This window comes from Canis aureus, chromosome X (genome assembly GCF_053574225.1).
Source record: "Canis aureus isolate CA01 chromosome X, VMU_Caureus_v.1.0, whole genome shotgun sequence".
Classification (NCBI taxonomy): domain Eukaryota; kingdom Metazoa; phylum Chordata; class Mammalia; order Carnivora; family Canidae; genus Canis; species Canis aureus.
In genome coordinates, this window is record NC_135649.1 from 68,467,169 (window position 1) to 68,495,120 (window position 27,952).

A 27,952-nucleotide genomic window follows, 5' to 3' on the forward strand; every position below is an offset into this window, starting at 1 on the left:
CATATAAAGAGGGTAGGGGTGAGAACCTTTGATTAGGCTACTGGACACCTTTCTCCACCCTGTTCCCCTGACCTTTTAGTAAACAAACAACTATCCACATTAGGGCTTTGAGGGTCACAACCCAGAACTTGGGAGGTAAATGAGCTGAAATTTTATTATTATTATTTTTTAATGTAAGCTCTATGCCCAACATGGGGCTTGAACTCACAGCCCCAAGATCAAGAGTAGCATGCTCTACTGAGCCAGCCAGGTACCCTTGAAATTCTATTGAAAAAATTTTTCTCATTTATGATCTCTGAGAAAACAGGCAGCTCAAACAGCCTGTTCTGGTCCCTGCTGCACTATCTTCCCTCCTATCTGTGGCTGAGTTCAACCACCACACAGAACATGAACAGTCCACACGAAAAATAAGACTATAGCAGTTTGAAGCCAGTGCAGTTGTAGGCCCAATAAAAACAATCATGGATGGGTGTGCTGGGAGTCACAGGCTTTGTCATCATCTTAATGCCAGCCCCACCCCTCTACCACACCTGGCTGAGAAAACAAAATAATCCTTAAGACCATAGCTACACTAGGGAAAGGTGGTCTTCCAGCTGTTTGGAGCTGTTCAAATAGAAGTTTGGTTACTGGATGACCCTATTGTTCTGTCTAATGCTCAATTTAACAGAACACAAAATACATCAGCCACCAAAAAAAAAAAAAAAAAAAAACCCATCAGCCATATTAAGGGCAAATCATTCATTTATTGTTTAAAGATCGCAAGACAACATCTGGATTTCTGTAGCACAATTTAAATGTTTTACTTTTTTGATAAAGCAGAGTATAATAGAAAAAACAATTAGTTTCCAGTAATATCTATATCTCTATTCAGAATTAAGTCTTCCACAGACATGTTACCTGGAAACAAAAGCCTATTACAATAAGCAAAGCTTCAACCAGAGCGGCTACTTTTCGTGCCAGGAAAAAGTTCATCCCTATAGGAGGAATGATGTGCTATGTAAAATGGCTGTAAGGTCACAGCCTTGAGGGCACTGGAAGTATATTATCCTATTCCACATTAAGTAGTTTGGTGAATTTCAAACATCAGTTTATCTGCAACCATGCTGGCAACCTTGAACTGATAGTTCCTTCGGGTAAAAAATAAATTAAATCCCTAAACTGATGTTTCTTGATTTATATATTGTTAAAAGGTACACAGTTCATTAACATGTAATTCTGGCAAGAATTACATTTGAGTCTCCTTGCTCAGATTTTGGTTAACAGTAAGAATCTTTCAGAAATTCAAGTTCTTAATAATTTGTCAGCTAGGATACATTCAGGCATCAGCTGCAACTACAAAATAGATGCACTGCCTCAGCACTTTGGAAAGACATAATCTAGAACACTACTAGCAGACAAAAAAATTATCTGTTACTGGATAGCGTAAGTACAGTACAGCAACACGAAACATATATTCATATGTTGGCTTGTTTAAGCCTCAAGCCTTCGATCCTTTGTTGTGATTCAATAATTTTATTCCTATGGTTTTTAATACCAAGAACTCAAGCTCCAGGAGGGCTAAAGTCTAATTTGTACTCCAAGTAGCAGTGCTGTTTGCTACTACTGAGGCTGATCCATACAGACTCTTCAAGACCAAGTCCAGAAGACAGTTATTATATAATACCCGAGAAGGTCTGAAAAATAATTACTCATTTACACAGCTGGTCCTTCAGAGCTTTTTACCTCTATTTTGCTTTTTTGATGAAAGTTATTTAATGTATTGAAGAGAACTGTGACTTACTGATCAAATATGTGAATACTTATACTTACCTGGGATTTCATTTCTGCTGAAAGAAATAGGAAGAACAAGACTCACTTAAAAAAAAAAAAAAACTTGAGAAAGGAAGGTAAAAATCGTATCATACACTAATCACTTTTGGAAGCAGCATAGAGGGGCAAAGGTAAAACACTGGTGAAATAGGTCAAAACTAGGCCCAAAAAAATCTATATTATTATCATCATCATCATCATCATCGACAGTACCACAACTATGCCCTGCATAATTAATAATCACTCCTAAGAATTTTCATTTGGCACCAGATGATGTGTTTAAGAGAAACACTCTGGGAGGTTTAAAATCAGACTTCGCTCTGTTAGCTGAGTTACAGGAGAAACTTTAAAGTTGGGGAAGGGAAGGGAAGGAAATGGGAAACGGACCAGAAAAAATTTTTGAGTCATCATCTAAACCAACAATGCACTGATAGCTCCAAACATTAGGTCAGACACTAAAACGACTGATATAGGCTCAAGTGGTTTATAAAACCTATAAAAAGACTACACCAGCAAAGTCCCCATTAATCTGTAGAGTTCAGAAACTAAAACAAGGAGCAACATTTTAGCTTAAAACCTTATCTCAAGAGAATCATATACACTTCACATGAATAAAAATACCTGAAACCAAACGTTTTTAAAAGCTCCAATACCCAAAATATAAAGAAAAAAAATTAATTCAGAAGACTCAATCAATCCATGGAATCACAAAACGGCTGGACAATCTCTATCTCCCCTCCAAACTAACCATCCCATGGAAGACCAAGGGAGATCAGACCTTCCAGGCCTATGCACCACCTGGTTGCTGCAAAATTCTGTGGAGATTCCTTGTGGAACGGCAGTTTCCCATCTCTTGTGTCTCTCCCTATCATGCAGGAAGCAAGTCTGGCTGTGCTATTCTATTATCATTTGTCACCCATCTGCAACATGATACCGTACAGATAAGTAAAAAGTATGTTATATCTAGTTAGTTCCCTTTCCCCAGAAGGTTGAGGCTCAGGTATTGGGGTAATCTCCTGTGCATACAGTCTTTATTTAGGCCGACTCAGTGACTTCAACAGGCTTAATCATGTGATCAGGTTTGTTGCCAGCTGCATAGTGCTCCCACATCTGTAGATAGAGCCGCTCTAGTTCCATTGTGTATTGTTTGGTGTTGAACAGAGGGCTGGATATTCTCTGCTTCCAGACTTTGCCACGAATTTTCTTCAGGCTAGGTAATAAAACAAAAAAGAACCAAGTTTAAAAATCGGAGCACTCAGTACCAGCCCTCAACAAATTCCTAGTCACCTTTATGGTAAACTATATGACTGGACTTCACACACTTTTCACTTCTGCCTGGCCATCCTGACCTCAATGCTGAAAAAGGAAAGGATCACAGCTAAGGTAATGCTAACTAACACTTATAATCAAGTTCACCTCCATGTCCTCTGAAACCATTCTGTTCTTTCCTAAAGAAGTACATCCATGAGACGCCATGCTCTCTCCATTTCACCTTACTTCTACCTTTATTTATTTATTTATTTTTTTATTTATTATAGTCACAGAGAGAGAGAGAGAGGCAGAGACATAGGCAGAGGGAGAAGCAGGCTCCATGCACCAGGAGCCTGACGTGGGATTCGATCCCGGGTCTCCAGGATCGCGCCCCGGGCCAAAGGCAGGTGCCAAACCGCTGCACCACCCAGGGATCCCCTTGCTTCTACCTTTAAAACAAAGAATTGGACATGTGTCTGCGTACTACTGGTTAGAATGTATACTGCCTACCCTTTTCTTAAGTGATTTAGCAAGGTGTGTGTTAAGAAACTTTAAATGTTCACAACCCTCTGACCGATCAGTAACACTTTTACATCTTTTCAAAAGGAAATCATCAGAGATGCAGATAAACCTGGCCATCAGACATTCATTAAGCATCATTTACAATAGCTAAGGGACAAACATAAGATGAAGTATTCAGTTTATGAATATTTTAACTAAGTAGGAAAAATACTCCAGGGGATAAGAAATGTACTATGTCTACTGCCATAATTTTCCACTTATACATGAATTATTTAGATATTAACAAAAAGCGCTCCTAGTATCACCAAAGCCATGGTTCTGTTCAAAACTAGGGAAAAGTAGCAATTAATTCTTCTGGGAACGGGGGGCTGGGGAGATTCTCCTCTATCTTCCAAATAAAAATACTTCTGTGCTCTATTTTATTTTTCTAAGTTTTCTCTATGTCAACAGGAGAATGATTGAACTGTGTGGTACATCCATATAATGAAATACTACTTGGCAATAAAGAAGAATGAAGTACTGATATAAGCCAACATCATGGGGACCGCCTGTGGTGGCTCAGCGGTTGAGTGTCTGCCTTTGGTTCAGGGCATGATCCTGGGTCCAGGGATGGAGTCCCGCATTGGGCTCCCTGTGAGGAGCGTGCTTCTCCCTCTGTGTCTGCCTCTCTCTGTGTGTCTCTCATGAACACATAAATAAAATCTTTAAAAAAAATAAAAAGTCAACATCATGGATAAATCTCACATTACTAAGTGAAAAAACCTTTAGAGTGCATACTGTATGGTGTCATCTGTAGAAGTTTCTAGAAAGGCAAAAACTAAGTTATAGGGAAAACATTCAGGCCAATAAATGGTAGTCTCTGAGGGTTGGTGTGGAGGACCAGCTGAAAAGGAACACGAAGGAACTTTTCTGGACTGATGATAATGTTCTACATACTGCTATAGGTTTGGATTATAAAGGTAGGTCTCAAAACTCAAATTTAAGATTTGTGTATTCCACTGTATGTAAATTCTGCCTCAAAAAATAAATATTAAACCAGTTAATAGGGATGCCTGGGTGGCTCAGTGGTTTAGCATCTGCCTTTGTCATGATCTCGGCATCCTAGGATTGAGTCCCGCATCGGGCTCCCCACAGTGAGTCTGATTCTCCCTCTGCCTGCGTCTCTGCCTCTCTCTGTCTCTCTCATGAATAAATAAAAATCTTAAAAAAAAAAAAACTAGTTAACAATGCCCATTCTGATGTATTTAAGAGTACGGATGTCTGCAATTTACTTCAAAATTTATCAAGTAAGAGGGATTACTAGATGGATAAAGGAATAAATGGATAGATATGTGATCAAGTATAGTAAAGTGTTAGTGGTAAAATCTAGGCAGTAGGTATAGAAGTGTTTATTTCTACAACAAAATGTTGGAGGAAAATGTCATATGAAATCAACTAAGCCCCCAAATTTTTAAAAATACACTAAAATATTTACGTAGTTATCTCTGGAATGATGGACACGAATCAATTTTTTTAAATGGCTGGGCTCGGGCAGCCCCGGTGGCGCAGCGGTTTGGCGCCGCCTGCAGCATGGGGTGCGATCCTGGAGACCCGGGATTGAGTCCCACATCGGGCTCCCTGCATGGAGCCTGCTTCTCCCTTTGCCTGTGTCTCTGCCTCTCTCTGGGTCTATGAATAAATAAATAAAATCTTTTAAAAAAATTGCTGGGCTCAAAATATTTACTCACTTTTCTTAGATGTGTAGATGTTCAATGGAGAAAATTTTGAAAATAATAAATGCTTAACATCTTTTGAATGCTTAACAAGAACTTTTAGAAGTGTTTACATGGAACACCCTTTTTTTTTTTTTAATCCTCACATCTCTGCAAGGTACGTACTATCATTCATCCCCATTTTGCAGATGGAAAAGGCAAGGCACATAGAGACTAACTTGCCCAAAGTCACAAAGCTCATAAATGGGGAGAATGTGGATTTAAACCCAGGCAGTCTGCTCAAAGAGGGTGCTTCTTTAAGCTTCTCTAGAATATGCTACTTCTCAGAAAAACACAAAGAAAAAAATTACTAACATTCAAAGAAAAGCCTCGTTTAAAAAAGAGACACTACTTCATTGTATGGCTAAAGCACTGCTTATCTAAGCACCACCCCTCTAATTCCCACCTACTTGAGGCACTGAAGTTATGCTGGTTTTTTCCTTATGCTACAGTGAAAATGTAGCACTAATAGAGTCAAAGGTCTGGCTGGTGTGTGTGTGTGTGTGTGTGTGTGTGTGTGTGTGTGTGTGTGTTTTAAGGCTCTTAAAACTTTGAGGAAGGGTTGTACCAACTTACTCCCTGTATGAAAAGGCCAGCACCTCAATGCTCCCTCATCATTGGTATAATACTAAAAATATTTTATTTTCTAGGCAAATAATGGCTATAGTACAAACGTTATTTTAGATTTACATTTCCACTTACAGAGGTTGAAACTTTTTCTTAACCATTTGTAGTTCTACTTCAGTGAGTTGTCTGCACATTTCTGTATTTAGCTTCCTTTTAAGGAGTTGATGATGTGAATGTTCAGTCTTTATATAGCCAGGCTATTATTTGACATAGGAACAAAAATTTGGGGGCGCCTGAGTGGCTCAGTCGGTTAAGCATCTGCCTTCAGCTCAGGTCATGATCCCTGGGTCCTCAAATGGAGCCCCACAAAGGACTCCCCAGGGACCTGCTTTTCCCCTCTCCGTGCTGCTCTGCCTACTTGTGTGCTCTGTCAAATAAATGAATAAAATCTTAAAAAAAAAAAAAAAGCTTTTCTGTCTCTCTTGCTTGCCTTTTCATTTTCCTGACTCACTTTTATTCAGCCAATTACTCTTTCCATAGTCAAATCTATTGCTCACTGCATTTATGAAAGTTTAGAAACTAGTTTTCTCATCTAGAGATCATACAACTAATTCACCTATTTTATATTATCCATATTTTACTATTTCATTTTGTAACATCTATATTCTAAATTTTCCTTATCTAGTCTCCTTTACCATAAAATTTGTTTGTGAAGAAGTTTACTTACTATTCTAGGTCAGTTCCCAGTTTCACAGCTATGTCTTCATAGTCTTGTCTATTTTTAGCAATAAGCTCAAGACAACCTAAACAAGTGAGCTGGGAAGCTGCAACTCGAGAAGCAAGAGTTTCTCCTGTAATAAAAAAAGAGAATAAACTGCATGTCTGAGAATGCAAATAGCAGTTATTAATGGTATTTCTGCTAAGCACCCACACAATGCTGATGAGAATGGAGCAGAGTGCTTAGACTTGAACAAAGCTCATTTTTTATCATCTTGCCCTAGTGCTGCTTCTAGCACATAATTTCACCTAAAAATGTTTCCCCCAAAAGGAGGTTTGAAAAAGAACAAGGAAGATTCCAATGATTTATTAGCAACTCACCTGGCATAGTCACCATGGGTGTTCCTGCCCAGAGGACATCCATCCCCGTGGTGTGTCCATTACAGAGTGGAGTATCCAGGCAGACATCAGCCAGCTGGCCTCTCCTGACATGTTCCTCTTTAGGAGCAACAGGTGAAAAAATGATACGGTTCTGGGGAAGGCCCATGTTTTGCGCATACTGTTGAATATTAGGTTCTCCTACTGCTGGAAAACGCAACAGCCACAGCACACTATTGGGAACACGCTTCAGAATCTAAAACGGGGAAAATGAGAATAATTTTTAATAGCAGCTCTGCCCTTCTCAAGAAGGATTCCCATAGAGCTCTAATAATTTTACCAGTCTATTCTTGTCACCAGGGTAGATCCTACTGTGAACTTTTGTCTTTCCCTTATAGATGGAGTTAGATCAACTGAATTATAGGTTTCTTTTCTGCTTAGCTATCCCCAGAGTTCAAAGAAAGAAAAGACTGATGTGAGACACAAAACAAGTTACTAATTGGCAAAATCTGATGCAGCTGTGTCCTGTGGGAATTGTTACTGACCGGGGTTTTTGTTGATGAGATAGAAATTTTCCATTTCAAATTTTAAGTCCCCCAGCATGACACAACAAATAAGGTTAGTTCACACTTGCCTGACTTTATGTGTGCCTACTCAAGATGAGGTATCAGCAGACTTTCTGTACAGAAAGGACCAGAGAACAAATATTTTTGGCTTTGCGGCCACATGGAGTCTGTCATAACTGCTCAATTCTGCCCGTCACTGGAAAACAGCCACAGACAATATGTGAACAAGTAGGCATGACTGTGTGTCAATAAAATTTTATTGACAAAAACAGGCAATGCCAGATTTGATCCATAGGCCATAGTTTGCCAACCCCTGATTCAGATCTATGTCTCTTCAATGTTACAAGTCTACCATCCCTTCCCTGAAAGGCATGAGAACAGCAATTTCAGAATCCGAGATACTTTAGATTTTTAAAAAGTAGTACAGTGCAAATATATAACACCCTCAGCAGCAACTCCCTACAAACAAACACATTAGTACCTCTGCAAGAGATGTAGGAATATTCATACTGAATGGAATATACAAAAGACCAAAAGACAGCCTAACATCAGTTCTGGTAGTTTTGCTGCCGAAGAAATTTCTCACAAACTTCTGAAAAAGCTTTTGGTTTTGGGATTATTTTGAATGCTGGGAAGTAAAGATTAAGGGACAGTAAGCCTGTACTCACCTGGTTCCTATCCCACTCATACTTCTTTAAAAAAACAAACAAACATGGGATCCCTGGGTGGCGCAGCGGTTTGGCGCCTGCCTTTGGCCCAGGGCGCGATCCTGGAGACCCAGGATCGAATCCCACATCGGGCTCCCGGTGCATGGAGCCTGCTTCTCCCTCTGCCTGTGTCTCTGCCTCTCTCTCTCTCTCTGTGACTATCATAAATAAATAAAAATTAAAAAAAAAAAAACAAACAAAAAACCACCCCATTATCAAAAACAAAAACAAACAAGAATTATCTCTATTTAACCTTATGGAGTAAGAGCCAGTTATGGATAGTAAAGTTTAGAACTTTCAGAGGTCCTATTTATGCAAACTGGTCTGATGAACTGAGAGGTAACAACATAAATCAATTCCTTCCTGGTTACAACTCTACCATACTGCGAGAGTGTCACACATGGGTGGATATACATGACAGCTTCTGCTATCAAACTTAGGCCACGGGTTGGCAAACTATAACCTATAAGACAAATCAGGCATGTTGCCTGTTTTAGTAAATAAAACTTTACTGGAACACATCTATCCTCCTACATTTACATTATGTCTATGGTATTTTCCTGTTCCAATGGCAGAGTTAATAAGCAAATGTGAGAGTATGGACTGCAAAACCAAAAATATTTACCATCTGGCCCTTTAAGAAAAAATTTGCTGATCCCTGGTTTTGAATACATAAATTAAAAAGGTTCATAATGTAATACTTAGACACTGGAAGGAGAAATAAAAAATGGCTGCAAATCTACTATTCTTATAGAAACGAGCACAACAGCTCCTGAAGGGGGGTGAAGGGCAGCCTCAGCAAGATGGGTCTATGTAATCTTTACTAGTCTCTAGACATGAATAATCAATCTACACATACTCACATTTGCCCACATCTGCAAAGTAGAAGGGTCAATTTTGTATAACTGATTAAAATTACAGTACACAATGGCATCTTCTGGTAACCCATACTGAGAACGTGTGGTAACAATAATGGTACGAGGAACCTCCTCTCCAGTGGCAGCTTTATTGTTGATCTGGAACACAAAAAACAATAGGATGTTTATATTTAAAGTCAGCAGTATGTGGTATTTTTTAATTAATAAAGAATCCTTGGGGTGCCTGGGTGGCTCAGTCGTTTAGGTGTCTGGCTCCTGGCTTCAGCTCAGGTCATGATCTCAGAGTTGTGGGATCAAACCTGGCATCAAGCTCTGTGCTTAGGATTCTCTCTCTCCCTCTACCCTCCAACCCTGCTTGTGCATATATGTACACGAGCACATGCGCACATATGCTTTCTCTAATAAATAAGTCTTAAAAAAAGAATCCTTAAAATGCCAAATAGTATAACCACTAAAAGTCATGTCATTTGAACTGTGAGAAAATATTCATGACATATTAAGTTCAAGAAAGGAAAAACGTTACGGTATTATCTTAATGGGGGCAAGCGGAAGACTTTACCTTGAAACTTATCACTCAAGCCAAAAAGTTCTTTTCAAAATCTTATTAATCTAACAGCAAGCTTTTGCTCACTTTTTTAATGAATGTCCTTTTCTAAATCACATCCATCCTTGAAAGTTAAATTATTCCTCCAAACCATCTTGACTGTGTCTCCTCACATTGATCACCACTATTTTTAAGTATCTATGTACACAATTATAGTCTTACCTTGCAATTCCCATACATCGAGGTACTGCCTTATATTGTTATCTAACTATTCCAGGTAGGTTTCATACATTTGGGCATCATGTTCTACACCCAAAGTTCTCTGTCCCTGTGTATTTCAAGAACTATATACTTTTTTTTCCTTAGGTCAAACACGCCTATCCTATTGTTTCAAATGACAGTTAATCAGAGATTAAGAAAAAATATGGCACTGTCTTTTTAGCCCAATAAACCTTGTAAATGATTATTAATTCCTTTATCTTAACAGGAACTTGCCTGAGAGAAAAAGAGTTCATTTTAAGCATCCGTGGTATAAACTGTTATACCACTAAAACTGTTAACTCCTAAAGAGAGAGATCCTTGCCTTATAATCTCTTGACAGAGATACATATACACTTATTCCAATATGCAACATGTTTATTGAACACATACAACATTACTGTGGCTAAGGTATGGGCCCTAAAGTAATTCAATTCAGGGAAGAATACACAAACATAGGGAATTATAACATGCTGTGCTGGATGTAAAAATGCATTTCAAATATTACAAAAGCAGAGAAGACAGGTGCCAATGGAACAGGGAAGGCAAGATTACTAATAGAGACAGGAATAGATCCTGGAGGAGCTGTATGAACTGAAAGTCTTCAAAGGGAGTAAGATTTAACTAAGGGAAAGAATTGAGTTACAGAAGCAAGAAACTGTACGAGGTCTACAGATAATTCACCGCTGATAAGAGGAAAGCTACAGGCAGGAAGTAACATATTATTAACACAGTAGACCCTCATTAAGTGATCTAATGACTGAATCCAAGAGCCTTTTATTTTATTTTTTTTTATTTTTTTTATTTTTTTCCAAGAGCCTTTTAAAATAAAAGGCTAGGGCAGCTCTTGTGGCGCAGCGGTTTAGCGCCACCTGCAGCCCGGGGTGTGATCCTGGAGACCCGAGATTGGGTCCCACGTCAGGATCCCTGCATGGAGCCTGCTTCTCCCTCTGCCTGTGTCTCTGCCTCTCTCTCTCACTCTGAATAAATAAATAAATAAATTTTTTTTTTTTTAAAAAAGAGCACTTCCAAGGAATTTCCAATACAATAAATTACTTATAAAAATAAAGTAAAATAAAAAATAAAACGCTAATAAAAAGCCTTTAAAAATAAAAGGCTTGTAAGATGTCAATTTCCACCACTCATTTCCTCAATATAAGACAGGGATAATGGTGCTTACATCTCCTAGAGTTATTAGATTTAAAGAAGATAAATGAGGGCAGCCCCAGGAGCTCAGAGGTTTAACGCCACCTTCAGCCCAGAGTGTGATCGTGGATATCCAGGATTGGGTCCCACATTGGGCTCCTTGCACGGAGCCTGCTTCTGCCTGTGTCTGTGCCCCCCCCCTCTCTCTCTCATGAATGAATAAATAAAATCTTAAAAAAATAAGATAAATGAATACTTGGTGGTATTATGCTCTATTATTCTCTTCTCACCTGGGTAGTTGCTAGTCCATTGCTAATACTGAATCCATTAATTGTTATCTGAATTTGCCCCCTGTTAATCATCTCGATAACCGCTTCTGCAATAGTATTCATAGGAATAACGGGCATATTAAGAGCTGTATTACTGCTGTCTCCATTGTCTCCTCCGTCAGGACATTTCATCTTTAAGAAAAAAATGACAAGATGTATCATTAGGGAAAAGATCCCAAATGCAGATAACTTTATTTCAATGACGATATTGACCAGGTTCTGACCTTGACAATTTTCACATCCGGCAGACTATCAAGAAATGCTTTGAGGTCAATGCCATTCAGAACAATCCGATTATCATAAATGTGGCCATTGGACTTAAAATCGATGACAGCTTTTTTCTAATCAAAAAAAAGTTTGAGACTCTTTTAGGATGCATAGGGACAACAGCAAGGAAATAAACGACTACAGTTCTTTGCAATGTCCACATAGCACTGTTTTTCTACCTTCAAGTGAGGGAACATATTCGCATGATCACCAATAAAGAAAGTATGGGGCATATAAGCCAGTTTCTCAGAATACTGCTCAGCAACTTCAGCTGGTGAAGTTTCCTGATCAGTGATGATATAATCCATGAAAAGCGCACCACTGGTCCCAGGGTATCCCAGCCACATTGCCTAAAAGATTAAAAAAAAAAAATCAGGCCAAAAGCTAAAAAGCCTCACCAAAAGAGTTCAAAATAATAAACAAACAAATAAGGAGGGTTGACTTCTTTAGCTAGGAGGAATCAAGTAGTATTTCAGCCTAACCTTCTCAGTGTTAAACGTTTTCCCAATTTAAAAAACTGAACTGTTCGTATTCAACTATGAATTGCATATCTCTATACAAATGTACCTGTGGGCACTGTGTTCTACATTAAAATTTCTTTGTCTTGGGACACCTGGGTGGCTCAGTGGTTGAGCATCTGCCTTTGGTCACAATCCCAGGGTCCTGGGATCTAGTCCCGCATCAGGCTCCCCGCAGGGAGCCTGCTTCTCCCTCTGCCTATGTCTCTGCCCCTCTCTATGTATCGCTCATGCATAAATAAAAATCTTTAAAAATAAAAAATAATAAAATTCATTGTCCCTGTGCATTTCAAGAACTATACTTTTATTAAGTCAAGCATATCTGCCCTATTGTTTTAAATGCCAAGCAACTGGAGGGTGGAAAAAAATCACCATCTTTATAGCTTAATAAACATTGTAAGCAATTACTATTAGTTCCTTTACCTGAATAGGAGCAGGCCTGAGAGCAAAGAGTTCATTTCGAGCACCCTTGGTATAACCATTCATATTGACAAGGATGTGTATACCATCCTGATGGATGCGATCAGCTGCTTTTCCATTGCATGGAATCTATGCAATAAAAAAACAGAACTCACTATGTATAATCTCAAACTAATTCAATAAGTTTTAATGGCATTAAATAGAATTCAGAGTCACAGGTACAAAACATAGTAAGAAGACAAATTACATTTATGCAGTATAAAAATATGGTTAAGTCATGAGAGACTCCTGACTCTGTGAAACACAGGGTTGCAGAATGGGAGGTCAGTGGGGGGGTAGAATAACTGGGTGATAGGCATTAAGGAGGGCATATGATGTGATGAGCACTTAGTGTTACGCTATATGTTGGCAAATTGAATTTAAATTTAAAAAATGTGGGGATCCCTGGGTGGCTCAGCGGTTTAGCGCCTGCCTTTGGCCCAGGGCATGATCCTGGAGTCCCGGGATCGAATCCCACATCGGGCTCCTTGCATGGAGCCTCCTTTTCCCTCTGCTTCTCTCTCATGAATAAATAAAAATCAATTAATCAATCAATCAATCAATTTATTTTTTAAATGTTGGGATGCCTGAGTGATTCAGTGGTTGAGCGTCTGCCTTCAGCTCAGGACGTGATCCCCAGATCCTGGGATCGAGTCCCACATCAGGCTCCCCATGCAGAACCCTCTCCCTAGGTCTCCACCTCACTCATGAATGGGTCTCTCATAAATATATAAAATCCTAAAAAATAAATTTTTAAAACGTTAATAAAAAATTTTTCATTAAAAAAATATGTTGGGCAGCCCCGGTGGCCCAGTGGTTTAGCGCCGCCTTCAGCCTGGGGTGTGATCCTGGAGACCCGGGATCGAGTCCCGCGTTGGGCCCCCTGCACGGAGCCTACTTCTCCCTCTGCCTGTGTCTCTGCCTCTCTCTCTCTCTCTGTCATGAGTAAAAAAATTAAATCTTTAAAAATAAAAAAATAAAAAATAAAAAAATAAAAAAATATGTTTAAGTGCCATTAAAATGGGCCTAAAACATTACAGAAATAGAATACACAGGAAAGAGAATTTACTTCTAGATTGAATGCATGAATAACAAGGCTTCATAGAGGAGCTGGATTTTGAAATGGGCCTTCAAAGATGGATAAGCACTTGAGGCAGTTGGACAGAACAGAATCTCAATAGAGAACAGTACGAATATGGAATGCCTGGGTGGCTCAGCGGCTGAACATCTGCCTTAGGCTCAGGGCATGATCCTGGAGTCCTGGGATCAAGTCCCACATCAGGGTCCCTGCATGGAGCCTGCTTCTTCCTCTGCCTATATCTCTGCCTCTCTGTGTGTCTCTCATGAATAAATAAAATCTTAAAAAAAAAGACAGTACAAATAAAGAACCTGGGTAAAGTGCACAGATTTTTAAAATATTGAGTAGATCACTTCTATTTGGTACAGAGTATATATGAGGGCAAATGGGAGGTGAAAAGTATTGGCAAACATGGTTGTGCTCAGACTTAAGACTGTGAAGGCTGGGGCGCCTGGGTGGCCCAGTCGGTTAAGCATCAGCCCTTGATTTCAGCTCAGACATGATCTCAGGGTAGTGAGATGGACCCCTGTGTTGTGCTTCTTGCTCAGCATGGAGTCCACTTGAGATCCTCTCCCACTGGCCCTTCCCCAGCTCGAGCTCTCACTTTCCCTCTCCAAAATAAATAAAATCTTTGGAGGGGGGAAAAAAAGACTGTGAAGGCCATGCTGAAGAGTTTAGACTCCGGTCACTAAGTAGAGTCCCTTAATTATCTCAAAGGTGGAAGGCAGTATGGTTCTTGTCATGAAGAGTCCAAATCCTGCATTGGTTGAGTATAGTCTCAAAGCAACAGTTACACTGCCAAAGATGTTGGTACACACCATTCATTAAATGACAAGAATGTCACAACCCTTTTGCTAGAACTTCAATGATTCATGTATCAATTACTAGATATACCATACACTGCATATCTCTATTAGTCACCAAAGTGGCCCAGAGTCCATAAAAAACCTCTACACTCACCAAATTAATTCCTCCACAGCTTTCAATCTTAATTTATCATAAAATTTATGCTCCTAGAAATAGCAACAGAACAAGTATAGAAATAAAGATAACCAAAGGCAAAGGCCCACAAAAATAGATTTAACCACGATGAACCACAGTTCCTATTTTAAGTAACCTACCTAATCCTCTTCCAAGCCACCATTTCCTAGAAGAGTTTTACATCCAAGCACAAAGAGACCCCATTTCTATTTCATTTGCAACCTCAACACAATCCATGCTCATTATAAATGATGAAGGAAATAAGATCAAAGTAATTGTCCATATGTAGTGGCTGATATAAATACCTATTATGAAAAATACAAGCTACACACCAATAGTTTCATTCGCTATTTGCTCAAAATTAAAAGTCTGAAGTATAGGAGTTTCACCTACCTGAGAAAGATCAATGAAATGATTGGCTTCTGCCATAACTTTCACTCTGAAGTTTGTGCCATCATCTGGGCTCAGGGCATAACAGAATACCTGAAAGGCAGCACACGATATGTTTAAAAACCTTGGCTCAACAAGATATGCAAGCAACCTCTTAAGTGTCCATCAACAGATGAATGGATAAAGAATTTGCCGAGGGTGTGTGCGTATATATGTGTAGCCATGGAACCATAAAAAAGAATGAAATCTTGCCATTCATAACATGGATGGGCCTAGAGAATATTATGCTAAGTGAAATAAGACAAAGACAAACACCATATGCTCTCACTTATATACAGAATCTATAAAACAAAACAAGTAAAAAGCACATAGAAACAGACTCATAAGTACAGAGAACAAAACTGGTGGTTGCCAGAAGGGAAGGGGGTGAGGAGAATGAGTAAAACAGGTAAAGGGGATTAAGATGTACAAACTTCCAACGAACAGTTGGAACTTAACAAGTCACAGGGATGAAAAGTACAGCACAGGGAATACAGTCAATAATGTTTATAAGTTTGTATGGTAATAATCAGTAACCACACTGCTGTGGTGAGCATTTTGTAGTGAATACAATTGTGAAATCACTAAGTTGTACATCTTAAACTAATGTAATACCATATGTCAACTGTATTTCAAACAGAAAACTAAATTTTAAACTAAGTAAAAACTTTGGTTCAAATCTTTCAAAGACACTGGGATGAACACCCAATGGTGATGCTAAAACCAGAAATGGTTTATTTGTTGTTTTTTCTAAACAGAACATGGTGCCTCTAGGGAAACACTAGCCTTACCTCAAATTTATCAGGATTGTGCATGCCTGGAATAGACTGCATAAGGTGAGAAGTAGGATGATTCCCAAAGTCAGAACTCACATATCCTACACGCAGTCGACCATCACTAAGCTTCAAGTCTTTTGGATGTTCGTATGGTGGTTTATGAAGGACGTTAATCTATCAACAGAAAGCAATGTTTGTTAGTACAGTTGAATCTGTACATAAATATTCATCTAGGAAAATTAAAAACAAAACAAACTTCTACTTCACACTTGTTGGGAATGGTTTGCCCAGAATACTTCTTTTAAGTCATACAGCCAATTCAATGCAAACTTAGCAGTTTATATAATACGCTCCATACTCTGACCTGTTCCTGAGACCTACAAAATCTAAAACTTGGAAACAGGGGATCCCTGGGTGGCTCCGTGGTTTAGCGCCTGCCTTCAGTCCAGGGCATGATCCCGGAGTCCCGGGATCGAGTCCCACATCGGGCTCCCTGAATGGAGTCTGCCTCCCCCTCTCCCTCTGCCTGTCTCTGCCTCTCTGCCCTCTGTATCTCTCATGAATTAAAAAATAAAATCTTTAAATCAATCAATCAATCTTGGAAACAGGGACACCTGGGTGGCTCAGCAGTTGAACGCCTGCCTTTAGCCCAGGGCGCAGTCCTGGAGTCCCGGGATAGGGTCCCCACATTAGGCTCCCCGCAGGGAGTCTGATTCTCCCTCTGTCTGTGTCTCTGCCTCTCTCTGTATCTCTCATGAATAAGTAATATCTTAAAAAAATAAAAATAAAAAAATAAAACTTGGAGACAGGAGGCAGTGCAGAGTATGATAAACCCTGCATTTTAGAAAATTCTGTAGAGAAGCGTTTTTTTTTTTAAACAGAATTACATCTAGCACGCCAATCTATTCTGCTGTGCAAATTTCCACCTTTCCACAAGTAGTGCTCTAATTTTCAAAGCAGAGTACAAAATACCAAACACCTTATTAAACGTTATGGTTTTCAAACTATAGGAAAACACCATCTATCTATTGTTATGATTCTCTTAGGGGACAGAAGGGGTTACGATCGAGACAGACAATGGAAAAGGCTTCTGGGGTGGCTGACAAAGTCTCATTTCTTAACATGGGTAGTGTACACCTAATGAGTGGATAACTCATTAACCTACATACGTATGATTTGCGTCATTTTCCGCATCTGTATTTTACTCTGCAACAGAAAGTTTAAAACAATCGCACCTTATCCAAGCAGAGGTTCCCATGCCTCTCAGCAATAGCCTTCCTGAAGCCATGAGAAAGAGGATATAACATACTATGATGAGGATGCACAGATGGCAACCTATTCTTCTCTAACTGGTCAGCCACAATACTGACCAACTTCTTCATTCGCTCATCATAGTCTGTCCAATCACAAACAATCTAGAGGAGACAAAAAGAAGTTACTATCCAGAAAACCCTTTTCCAAGATTTAACATTTTATAGGTCTTTGGCCTAATGTAACATCAGATAACCCTTTAAAAAACACCATCTCTTGGGGATCCCTTTGTGGCTCAGTGGCTTAGTGCCTGCCTTTGGCCCGGGGCATGATCCCGGAGTACTGGGATCGAGTCCCACATCGGGCTCCCTGCATGGAGCCTGCTTCTCCCTCTGTCTTGTGTCTCTGCCTCTCTCACGGTCTCTCATAAATAGATGAATAAAATATTAAAAAAAAAATCTCCAGCCAGGTTTGGATCAATGCGGCACACAGAACAATTAGAAAGTGATTGTAGGGCAGCCCAGGTGGTTCAGTGGTTTGGCACCGCTATCAGCCCAGGGTGTGATCCTGGAGTCTCGGGATCGAGTCCCACATTGGGCTCCCTGCATGGAGCCTGTTTCTCCCTCTCCCTGTGTCTCTGCCTCTCTCTCTCTCTCTCTCTCTCTCTCTGTCTCTCATGAATAAATAAATACAATCTTTAAAAAAGAAAAAAAAAGAAAGTGATCGCAACACTGAAAGCCAATTACTGGCCTATTATTCTTTACCTGTAGGCAATGAGCCAAGTTACAATAAGCATCAGGAAAATCAGGCTTCAGTTTCAGAGCAGTGCGGTAAGAAGCTATTGCTTCTGGAATATTCCCTGAATCCTGGAAATACACAAAGTGGGATGGTTGAAAGTCTTCTTAAAATTAAACATTAGGTGTCTAGATACACGTATTATAATAAACAATAGTACCTTATGAATGGAAGCCAAATTGCTGTGGGCATCTGCAAATGCAGGGTTAATCTGAATGGCACGAGTATAACACTGCAAGGCTCCCTGAACATCCTGCATCTCCTTTAGAGTGTTTCCCATGTTAGAATAGGCATCAGCAAAGGTAGGACTAATTCTAAAAGAGAAAACAAAGATCTTCTTTAGGACAAAAGTCGTTAACTCCCTGTGATATTAGTCTGTTGTTCTTAAAAGTCATTTAACACAAGCCAAATGTGTCAAATGCCAAACATTATAAAACGTTAAAAAAAAAAAAAACAGTGAGGGTCTTACCGAATAGCCTCCTTATAATGCATCAGAGCTTCCTGAAGTTTTCCCTGCTGCTGCAATACGCTTGCTAAATTGGAATGGGCAGCAGCAAACTCTGGGAAGACCTACAGAGTCAAGATGGTATCTGAGGTTTAAAAAAAACTTCTATACCAGCAATAACAACTTACCACAGTAAGTAAGTACCTTTATATCCCTACACTTATCTACCTTCTCCCAGTCTACTCATTCTTCAAAGCTGCGTACCTCAAATTCTCCCTCTTCATTTTGTACCTCTCCTTGTTGAAAAACATGATGAGGTAGCTCTCTCCTCATCCTAGTTTATGCTGATTACTCTAGTATCTCTCTCCTGAAATCTCTTGCTCTTAAACTCCAACCATACCCACCAGCCACCGTTACAGCCATCAGGCACTAAAATGATATATTTATTAACAACCTCTCTTGAACTGTAACTTACGGTTAATTTTTCTGTGCAGATCTACCTATAAAATAACGAATGCAATATAGAGACTTTCTTGACTATCACACAGGCCTTCACTCATACCTTAGATACTCAATTACTGGGTCAATGAATTATTCAACCACTATTTTTACAAAAAGAGGTGGATGACATGTCAATCTTTAACTGCCTTTCCTCTCTTATCACATAGACAAGATATTCAGCCACACCACCCTGAACATACTTCCAAAGCTTTCCGATATAAGCGAACAGCCTCTTCAATATTTCCCTGTTCTCGTTTGATATTGGCTAGGTTATTCAGAGAGTCTGCATGGGTGGGACACAGCCGGAGAGCTGTATTGTAACAATCTTCTGCTTCAGCAACCTAGAAAACAAAACAAATTATTCAAAACCTATAATGGAGGAATCACAGAGCCACCACGGATGTTATTCTAACAACTGCTTAGTTAAGCCTGATGGCTGGTAATATTCTAGAAAATAGGTATTTTTGCCATTCTCCTCTCAACCAAAACTCAAAAGTAAAACAATTTGCCACTTCAATACTTAATCACAATAGGTACAACAACGGCTTTTTAATCCTACCAGGTAACAAAAAAGTAGACTGAATAAATGTCCTTACACTGCCCTTCTCTTTGAGAGCATTGGCTAGGTTGCAGTAAGCATCAGGAAAATGTGGTTGCAGTTCAATAGCTCGCCTGTAGGTGTCTATTGCCAGATCTATCAGGCCTTGCTCATAGTATACACAAGCCAGGTTGCCGTGCACCACCGCATGATTTGGACTCAAGCTTAGGGCACGAAGGTAAGCTGCCACAGCTCTGTAAATAAAAAAAACACACACACACACACAATGCAACTAACTTTTAATGGATGCTCTGGTACAATTAATTCATGCTATACTATACCAAAGTATATCAATTAATTGTAATTAATCCAAGCTATACTATACTTAACCTCGTATCAAAATTTCACCTTAATAAAATATGTATTTCTAAACTGAAAAATTTCCTATTTCCACATAAGAAATCAGCTCTCCTCTAACAAAAAAAAAAAAGTCAAAAGTGAGGATTTACTTAGCTTTCTGAATCAGATCAAAGGAATAATTTAGTCTAAAAGGTAACCATTTCAACAGCTTTACAATAAAAGAAATTTCAATTAAATTCCCAGTGAGGGGATCCCTGGGTAGCTCAGCGGTTTCGCACCTGCCTTAGGCCCAGGGCGTGATCCTGGAGTCCTGGGATCGAGTCCCACATTGGGCTCCCTGCATGGAGCCTGCTTCTCCCTCTGTCTGTGTCTCTCCCTCTCTCTCATGAATAAATAAATAAAATATTAAAAAAAAATTCCCGGTGAGAAGGATAATGGCTTTGAGGAAAGCCAACAATGAAAAGTCAGGCAACAATGCTCTAAATAAAAGGTTAATAACACAGCAGACATGATGAGGGAAAAGCAACATAACTAGAAATGGAAAATGTATTTCAGTGGATCACTGTCATAATTTTAGTCCAAAGTTTCAAGTGTCAATATAATACACACTCAAGAAATGTATCAAATAGAGCATTCTCTCACCTGTCAAATATCCGTGCCTCTTTCAAGACATTTCCTAAGTTGATATAAGCATCCAGAAAATTGGGGTCAAGGGTAACAGCCTAAAAATTACAAGACAGCTACTTAGGACTAAGTTAGGATTTCAGGTTAACTTTTTAATTACAATTTTTTTCTTCTGAGATAATTTTAGGTCTCCATTTCATGTTCTAGCATAATTAAATATTATTTCTTTCATTAAAAAAAAAACAGGGGGTTGGCTGGCTCCATTGGAAGAGCGTGCAACACTTAATCTCGGGGTTGTGGGTTTGGGCCCCACACTGATTGGGCATAGAGATCACTAAAATAAATAAACTTTTTTAAAAAATCAGTTATTTCAGTACCCACTCATTATTCACAAATCTCAATGTTATCAAAATAACTTGTATAATGTGAGAGCAAAACATGTCCTGAGGGTAAAAAAAATTTAAACTAGGTCTGTTCCAATTTTACTGAGCTAAATACTTCTAATGGTTGGCCCTATTTTATTCAAGATTAATAAGCCTAATTCTTCCAGGAGTGGCTGGCTGGCTCAGTCTGTGGAACATGCGACACTTGATCTCAGTACTGTAGGTTTGAGCCTCATGTCAGATGTAGAGATTACTTAAAAATAAAACATTACAGGGACATCTGGATGACTTAGTCATTAAGTGTCCAACTTTTGATTCTGGCTCAAGTCATGATCTCAGGGTTGTGAGTTCAAGTCCCACGTTGGGCTCTGCACTGGGCTCGAAGCCTACTTAAGATTCTTTTCCTCTCTCTCTGTCCCTCCCTTCAAAAAATTAAATAAAAAATAGAATCTTAAAAAAAAAGCCTCTTTTAAAAAATAATGGTAGAAAGATGCAGCAGGCTCAAACTGAAAAAAGAAACATATCGCATTAATAAGAACTAAGTATTCAGGGACGCCTGGGTGGCTCAGTGGTTGAGAGCCTCCCTTCTGCCCAGGGCATGATCCTGGAGTCCCGGGATCAGGTCCCACGTCAGGCTCCCTGCATGGAGCCTGCTTCTTCCTCTGCCTGTGTCTCTGTCTTTCTCTGTGTCTCTCATGAATAAATAAATAAAATCTTTAAAAAAGGAACTATGTATTCAGTAAGACCCTAGTAAGATATGTAATTAGAGCTGCACATGCAGTAAGACACATTAAGGAGATACTAACCATTAAATGATTTCATCCAAATAAATCTGAAGTAGTCTTAAAACATGGCCAGATATACACAGAGCAGTGACTCTCAACCCTTGCCATAACATTAAGAATTCACCTCCTAAAGGGTGCCTGGGCTCTCTCACGTACCAGTTAAATTAGACCCTCTGAAGATGGGACCAGGACATTCCTATCTTTTATGAGCTCCTCATGTGCAATCAAGGTAGAGAACCACTGAGCAAGAGGTAGATACTCCTACAGTGTAATAAATGCAAACTTTAACTGAAATATTGAAAAGGCAAAGGTTATGAGTAATTGTGAATATATTAAAGCAGCATAAAGAAATACTTCCTCTTAACTTACTTCTATCATAAAGTACATAGTGTCTGGCTGTGTCTCTTCTGCCACTGATAAATGCCCAAATCTATTAATGGTGATACTCTGATTCTAGTATTCCTTTTTCATTCACTAGCTGGAACATTGCTATAAATAGAAACTCCCCCCTATCAACTACTGGGTTACCCTGAGGTCCAGTTCATACAAGAGAAGGAAGACAAATGCTTTATTCTTCCCACTTTAACCAGTTTTCAAAATGAATTGCTCCTTATCTTCCAAAGTTGACCAATGGCTTTTCTTTTTTTTTTTTACTTTCTTCTTAATATATTTATAAACTCATGGATTTAAACACATTTGACAAGTTTCAACATATCTCAGTTACTACTATTCCTTCTAATGTTCAAGTCCCATCTTTAGCTCTTTAGCCAGGTAAGCCTCTTTCAGTTGCCTCTTCAGTCCTTTCGACATAATCAAAGTAATGTATCAAAGCTTCCTTGCTTTCTGGTATGACAGGGCACTCCAGACTGTGTACATTTCCTACCCCAATCTAAAATCAGCCTTTTGACCAAGAAACCCGGCTTCTTTCCTTTAAAGTTGCCCGTTCAAAAAAAGGATTTTTAATTACTTAAGTACATTTTCAATGCAAAATGGGAAACTGCCGGGGAAGCAGGGGGGCACCTGGCTGGCTCAGTTGGTAAAGCATGCAAATCTCAATCTTGGGGTCATGAGTTCTAGTCCCACATCAGGTGTAGAGATTACTTAAAAAAATAAAATCTTTACAAACAAAACTAAAACTGCCATATCATATCCCATTTGGCAAATGCTGTAATACTGTCCGAGAAACAAAGAGATTAAGTGATTGATTAAGTAAAGGCCTATTACTTGGTTCTAAGTAAAAACACCCTGAAGCACTTCACAAGTAACCAATTATTAATTTCATTACTAACCTTTTCAAAATGATGAATTGCAAGCCAAATCTCTCCTTGTGCATTGAAAACACAGCCAAGATTACTCCAAGCTACTGCAAAGTTCGGTTGCGTCTCAATTGCTTTCAAATAACATGCCTTTAGGAGGGGTTAATGAAAGAAGATGGGAGGGGAAGGAGGTAAAGGGAAAAGGGAAAATTTGTAAAGGGAAAAAAAAAAGATTGGGGAGGGGAAGAAGGTGATATCATTATTCCTTCTCTGACCAGCCAAAAGTGACCCTGCAGCATAGGCTCGCTTGCGCCAAAACTAATGCGCTGCCACAGCTGGCTGCTCCTGCGCCTGCGCCACCAGAACCCAAGTGCAAACCACCATGTTCAGTTCTGCTAACCAAGAGCCAACCCTTTATACTGGGACTTATCTGGGAAGTCAGTTGCCTTAAAACTCTATGCTGGACTTCTCTTATCTGAACACCTAAGGCCTTTTGCTAGGTTTTCAAGTCATATCTAGAGGGTGCCACTCAAAGTTAAGTTTTCCCACCCCCCCACCACCCCTCACCAGTTTCCCAAAGCATGTTCTAAAAATGTTAATAGATATCACTAGAAAAAAGCATTTCATGATCAAATAAATTAGAAAAACAGAAAGCAAGTTTCTTTGCTACAGAACTTCCCTTAGCCTTTAATAGTTTATACAGGATTCCCTTCAACTTAGTTGATCATGGAACTCTTTTTCTCATTGGACATTTTATTAGAAAACTATGAAACACATTTTGGGAAATGCTGCTCTAAATGATAATGTTCCTCACTAACATCAAAACTCTGCTACTGAGGAGAAAAATGTTGTTCTGCTATGTTAGGTATGAGAAAGCCAGGCTATAAAAGTTACATCCTCACAATGTCCCTGACTCCCAAAGGGGACTGAAGCTGAAACCTCATATGACAGGATTGCACCTAGGTTGAGGTCCCTGTAATGCGAGCGCAAACATCGCTTGCGCAACCTAACAGCATCGCGCTGTGCAATCGCTGCGAACTGCTGCGCTACATAGAACACCCCTAGACGCAGCAAACGGCCAACCAGATCCATTAATCTACTAGACAGGCCCATAGAGAATATTTGTTTAATGAGATTAGTTGGACTCGAGGTATGTTAAAACCCAATTTTATCCAAAAAGGCTACACAATAGGACTGAGGGAGCCAGTCAATCAGATTACTCATCTAGTCAACCGTTCACAGGGGCTCATTTGCACGCATTGCGCATTAACGCGGCGCAGCCTTTGCGCTACTGCAGGGTCACAGCGCATCATCAGAAGAGCAGAATGCTGCAATCCAAACAAAGAAGAAAAAAGGAAAAAAATGAACAACAAGAAGAGTTAGAAGCTTTTACTAGTAAATTATCTCTAATAATTTTTAATATCAATTAACTTTTACTTATCTTTCACAGAATTGTGGCTATAGTATAAAACATTCTCTTACATAACTTGCTTGTAAATAAAATTATTTTAAGCTGTTTCTGAAGCCACAAGACAGAAGATTCAGGCATGGAGGCAAATTGTTTTGCTGTGGCAGTTACAAACCCGTTACCATATTTCTCATCATGTGACTTTTCGGTGCGTTCCTTGCTGGAAGAGGAGGAGGTGTGTGTCTGCCCTAGATCCAGGCCTCGAGCTCCCTTCAGCGAGGCACCTTACGCATGGAATAGGAGGTTTCACCCACCTGAAACCTTCTAAATACAATATCAATGGTGAAAAACCAAAAACAAGAGAGAAAATAAAAACAAGATCATTAGTAAAAGTTCAACAAAGCAATTGAAATTCTTTGGATGTCTATTACATATGGGAATGAGGACAGTCTCAAGTCTGTAACATGGGAAACATGCAGAAGGGAGAGGGTTAATCAGGGCTATTGCATAAGCAGGGATTTTTTGCTGGAAGAAAGGCTCTTCGTTTTCTACAAAGACAACTTAATTTTGTTTCCATCTACTAGGAATATGCTGGCTTGAATTTTCAAATGCACTGATTACAAAAGAAATACATTGCATTTCACTCAAGAGTATGTTCTTGTTCACTAAGTTCTCACAAAAACAGAATAAACATTTTTCAAACTAGGTGTCTCCAGAGCTCTGAAATAAAGAAGTCAGCAACCTAAGGCAGGCGCAATGTCTCAGCCTAAACCGATCTCTAAAGCTGCAGTGAAGTGCAATTCATGTTAGCTGTCCGCTTGGTGGGGTGACAATTAATTGGAGCTTATCAAATATTTGTTCTATAAATTACCAATTAGATTTATCAGCTAAGATTGAAATCCATTACAATTCATTAGCTGGAAACCTACATAAAGATTAATCCAAAGTGTCAGCAGAATTTATGAGCTATGCACTTAAAACTAGTGCCTTTTAACATCAGATGGTGCTGAAAAGCCTTCTCCCTCCCTGGATGAAGCAGTCAAACAGACAGCTACGCTGCGCATACACTCCACGCATTAGCATGCGCGTGGGGCTCAGAGCAACAGGTGGGAGTTTCAGAAGCATTCTGGTTTCTCCCCACTCCTCACCCCTGCAGCGCGGTTGCGTAAGGTGGCTTGTAACAAGACAATTTCATTTGTAAATTTAATTTACAATTATACCAAAAGCTTTAATAACCCAACCTGGTGTTCAAATTCATTATTTGGAAACACAGAATGCTAAAAGCCACCTTTCCACTTTGGCAAGTTTTCTTTCGATCAGTCCATTTCCCAAACAAACCAGCTTTGTCCTTTTTTTTTTTTTTTTTTTTTCAAGGAGGTAGGGCAGGGAGGAATAAAAGTAAGGAAGAAAAGAAGGTAGACAACTAGGGTTGGAAAAGAAGAAAAAGGAACTTAGGGAAGGAAGTGGGGACAAGAAGGGGCAGGATGTTCCAATTATTAATTTGCAATAATTTTAACAGCCTTTCTTCCACTGTAAAAAGGGTAAGGAAGATGAAGGGAGGAAGGTTAAGTAAGAATTTTAAATGCCAGTATTACAGGGTAACATTTGGATGAAATTCTTCTCCACTTACAAGCCACAAAGGACTTAGAAGAGCAGCATTTTCAATGGCACCTGCATCATATAGGAGTCTTGAGCCAAATCACAGGCGCTCTGCTTGTCACCAGCAGGCAAGCCTCAGATTTGAAGGAATGTTACTTATTCCCACATAAGATCATGATGGAGCCCATTGTTATAAAGATGATCTAGCTCAGCAGAAAGGCTCCAAAATGTTCAGGTTCTTGCTTTACCCCCAGATTTAGAACAGATACGCCAAAGCCTGGCCCTGCTCTAGTCTGAGGTGATTCATGCCGTCAGTTTCCTCAGTTTCACAGGACTGTTTTTTTTTTTTTGGAGATAGCTCAATGAAGTGTTGAAGACTTGGCAAAAAGTAAAAGTTTTCATAACACTGATGTTTAAATGTGTTCTATCAAACACCTACCTTGGCTTCTTCCAAGCGACCCAGGGCTTTGAGCAGGTTCCCCAGGTCACTGCGAACACAGTACAAATCCTAGAAACCAAGAGATATTCATTCATTATACTGTCAATCAAAAATACCTTGAAATTACTTTTATGCATTTAGCTCACTGTCCTTTTATTCTACCAACTAAAGATACTGCTTGACAATTTACAGAACCACAATCCCACATCCTCAATTCCAAATTCCATAAACTTATCTGATGATTAAACCTGACCAGATCTGACATGAAGTTATTTATAGAATTTATTGATCCTACTTAGTGTAAATACTCATACTTTCTGCTGCAGAAATATAATAATGTTTTACTAGAAGGTGCTGTTCCAGACCCACCTGGGAGTTTTATACATGGTATTACCATCTTTCTAAAATCTTAAAAATTGTCAATTTTGAAATGCATTTGATCCCACCAGTTTCAGATAAAAGACTATGGACCTTACTATACCTTCTCCTCTCTCTAAAATGTCACCTTAAAAAAAAAAGCATCAAATATTTGTTCAAAGGTTATGATGAATCACTCCAGTATCAAGAGCCAAAAATTTTCCATAGTGGAAAAAAAGTATTTAGCTGTGACTGGCTATCAGCAAATCTACCCTTAGGCTGTCAGGCATATTTAGAAACCTTGACTTCATTTCAGTATTAGACAGAAGGATTACCATCCAACCAAAGCTTCAATCCTGGCACCTGCCACTAGATTACTCATTAGTATTAAGTGCCATTAGAATTGAGTGGGTGAATAATGAAAAGCAGTTGACTCTGCTTTTTATTAGCAGCATAATTGTGTTGCTAGTCATCTGACTCACCAGTCCGTTCATCAGTATGAAAGACTCATCAGAATAGTGAGCTTAAATTTTTATTTGTCCTTTTTTGCCTTTGTCATTCAAATCTATCAGTCAACAAGCACAAACAATGGCAGTAGGGAGTAAGCTTATCATTCCAAACTGTTCTAAGGGTAAAAGAGCCTTAAATTAAGTCCCAGTAAGGGAAATTTTCCCAATTGTGCCAAAGTATCATCATATATATAATTCTATGCACAACTGTATTATGGTTTCCAGAATCAGGTGATTAATTTAACTGATAAACAGCTTTTGTGATTGTATACCATCATCCATCAAGTGAACCAAAAAGTCAGCCAGCAAAAACACAGGCTGCCACAGAACACTGTTATGGTTACCCATACTGGGTCAGTTCCATGATCTACCTGATCTGTCCTGTCCATCCAGCAATGCCTATAGTGTTTTGGGAGAAAATGATTATCTCCCATGATCTCAAATACAAAAGGCGAATACTAATTCTCAAAACAAGAATCATAGGTATCATTAATCTTATTTTTTTTCATTAATCTTATTACAGGTTTATCTTCCTCTAATGAGTCTAAGCATTTTTAACCCATTTATACTCAGAAGTAATGATTCTATAATCTTGCCATGTACTTCGTATAATTTTTCTTCCTAAACTTTAAGGGTTACCATTCTGTTTTGGCCAAACATAACCAAACAATCCGATCTGTTCATACAAGCTCCTTCTACCCATACCTGATTATTGCAGTTATTTATCTTTGGACTTTTACCAATTCCTATGCCTTTTCTGAGCCATAATAA

At 39.1% G+C, this 27,952-nt stretch overlaps 1 protein-coding gene across 2 annotated transcripts in view; it reads right to left on the reverse strand.

Moving 5' to 3' along the window:
• Positions 1 to 723: 723 nt before the first annotated feature.
• The window catches only part of OGT (O-linked N-acetylglucosamine (GlcNAc) transferase), a 36,439-nt gene continuing 9,210 nt past the window's right edge, over positions 724 to 27,952 (reverse strand). For both annotated transcript variants that reach the window (XM_077887575.1, XM_077887574.1), the window contains exons 4-22: positions 26,316 to 26,384; positions 22,903 to 23,019; positions 20,464 to 20,543; positions 19,520 to 19,715; positions 19,124 to 19,264; positions 18,447 to 18,547; positions 18,138 to 18,291; positions 17,947 to 18,048; positions 17,167 to 17,346; positions 15,947 to 16,105; positions 15,120 to 15,209; positions 12,632 to 12,757; positions 11,870 to 12,040; positions 11,648 to 11,764; positions 11,385 to 11,555; positions 9,132 to 9,284; positions 6,999 to 7,251; positions 6,628 to 6,751; positions 724 to 3,019 (exon numbers count right to left, since the gene is read on the reverse strand). In XM_077887575.1, the coding sequence (XP_077743701.1) occupies positions 2,845 to 3,019; positions 6,628 to 6,751; positions 6,999 to 7,251; positions 9,132 to 9,284; positions 11,385 to 11,555; positions 11,648 to 11,764; positions 11,870 to 12,040; positions 12,632 to 12,757; positions 15,120 to 15,209; positions 15,947 to 16,105; positions 17,167 to 17,346; positions 17,947 to 18,048; positions 18,138 to 18,291; positions 18,447 to 18,547; positions 19,124 to 19,264; positions 19,520 to 19,715; positions 20,464 to 20,543; positions 22,903 to 23,019; positions 26,316 to 26,384 (2,679 nt within the window). In that variant the 3' untranslated portion in view covers positions 724 to 2,844. The remainder of the gene's footprint in view (positions 3,020 to 6,627; positions 6,752 to 6,998; positions 7,252 to 9,131; positions 9,285 to 11,384; positions 11,556 to 11,647; positions 11,765 to 11,869; positions 12,041 to 12,631; positions 12,758 to 15,119; positions 15,210 to 15,946; positions 16,106 to 17,166; positions 17,347 to 17,946; positions 18,049 to 18,137; positions 18,292 to 18,446; positions 18,548 to 19,123; positions 19,265 to 19,519; positions 19,716 to 20,463; positions 20,544 to 22,902; positions 23,020 to 26,315; positions 26,385 to 27,952) is intronic.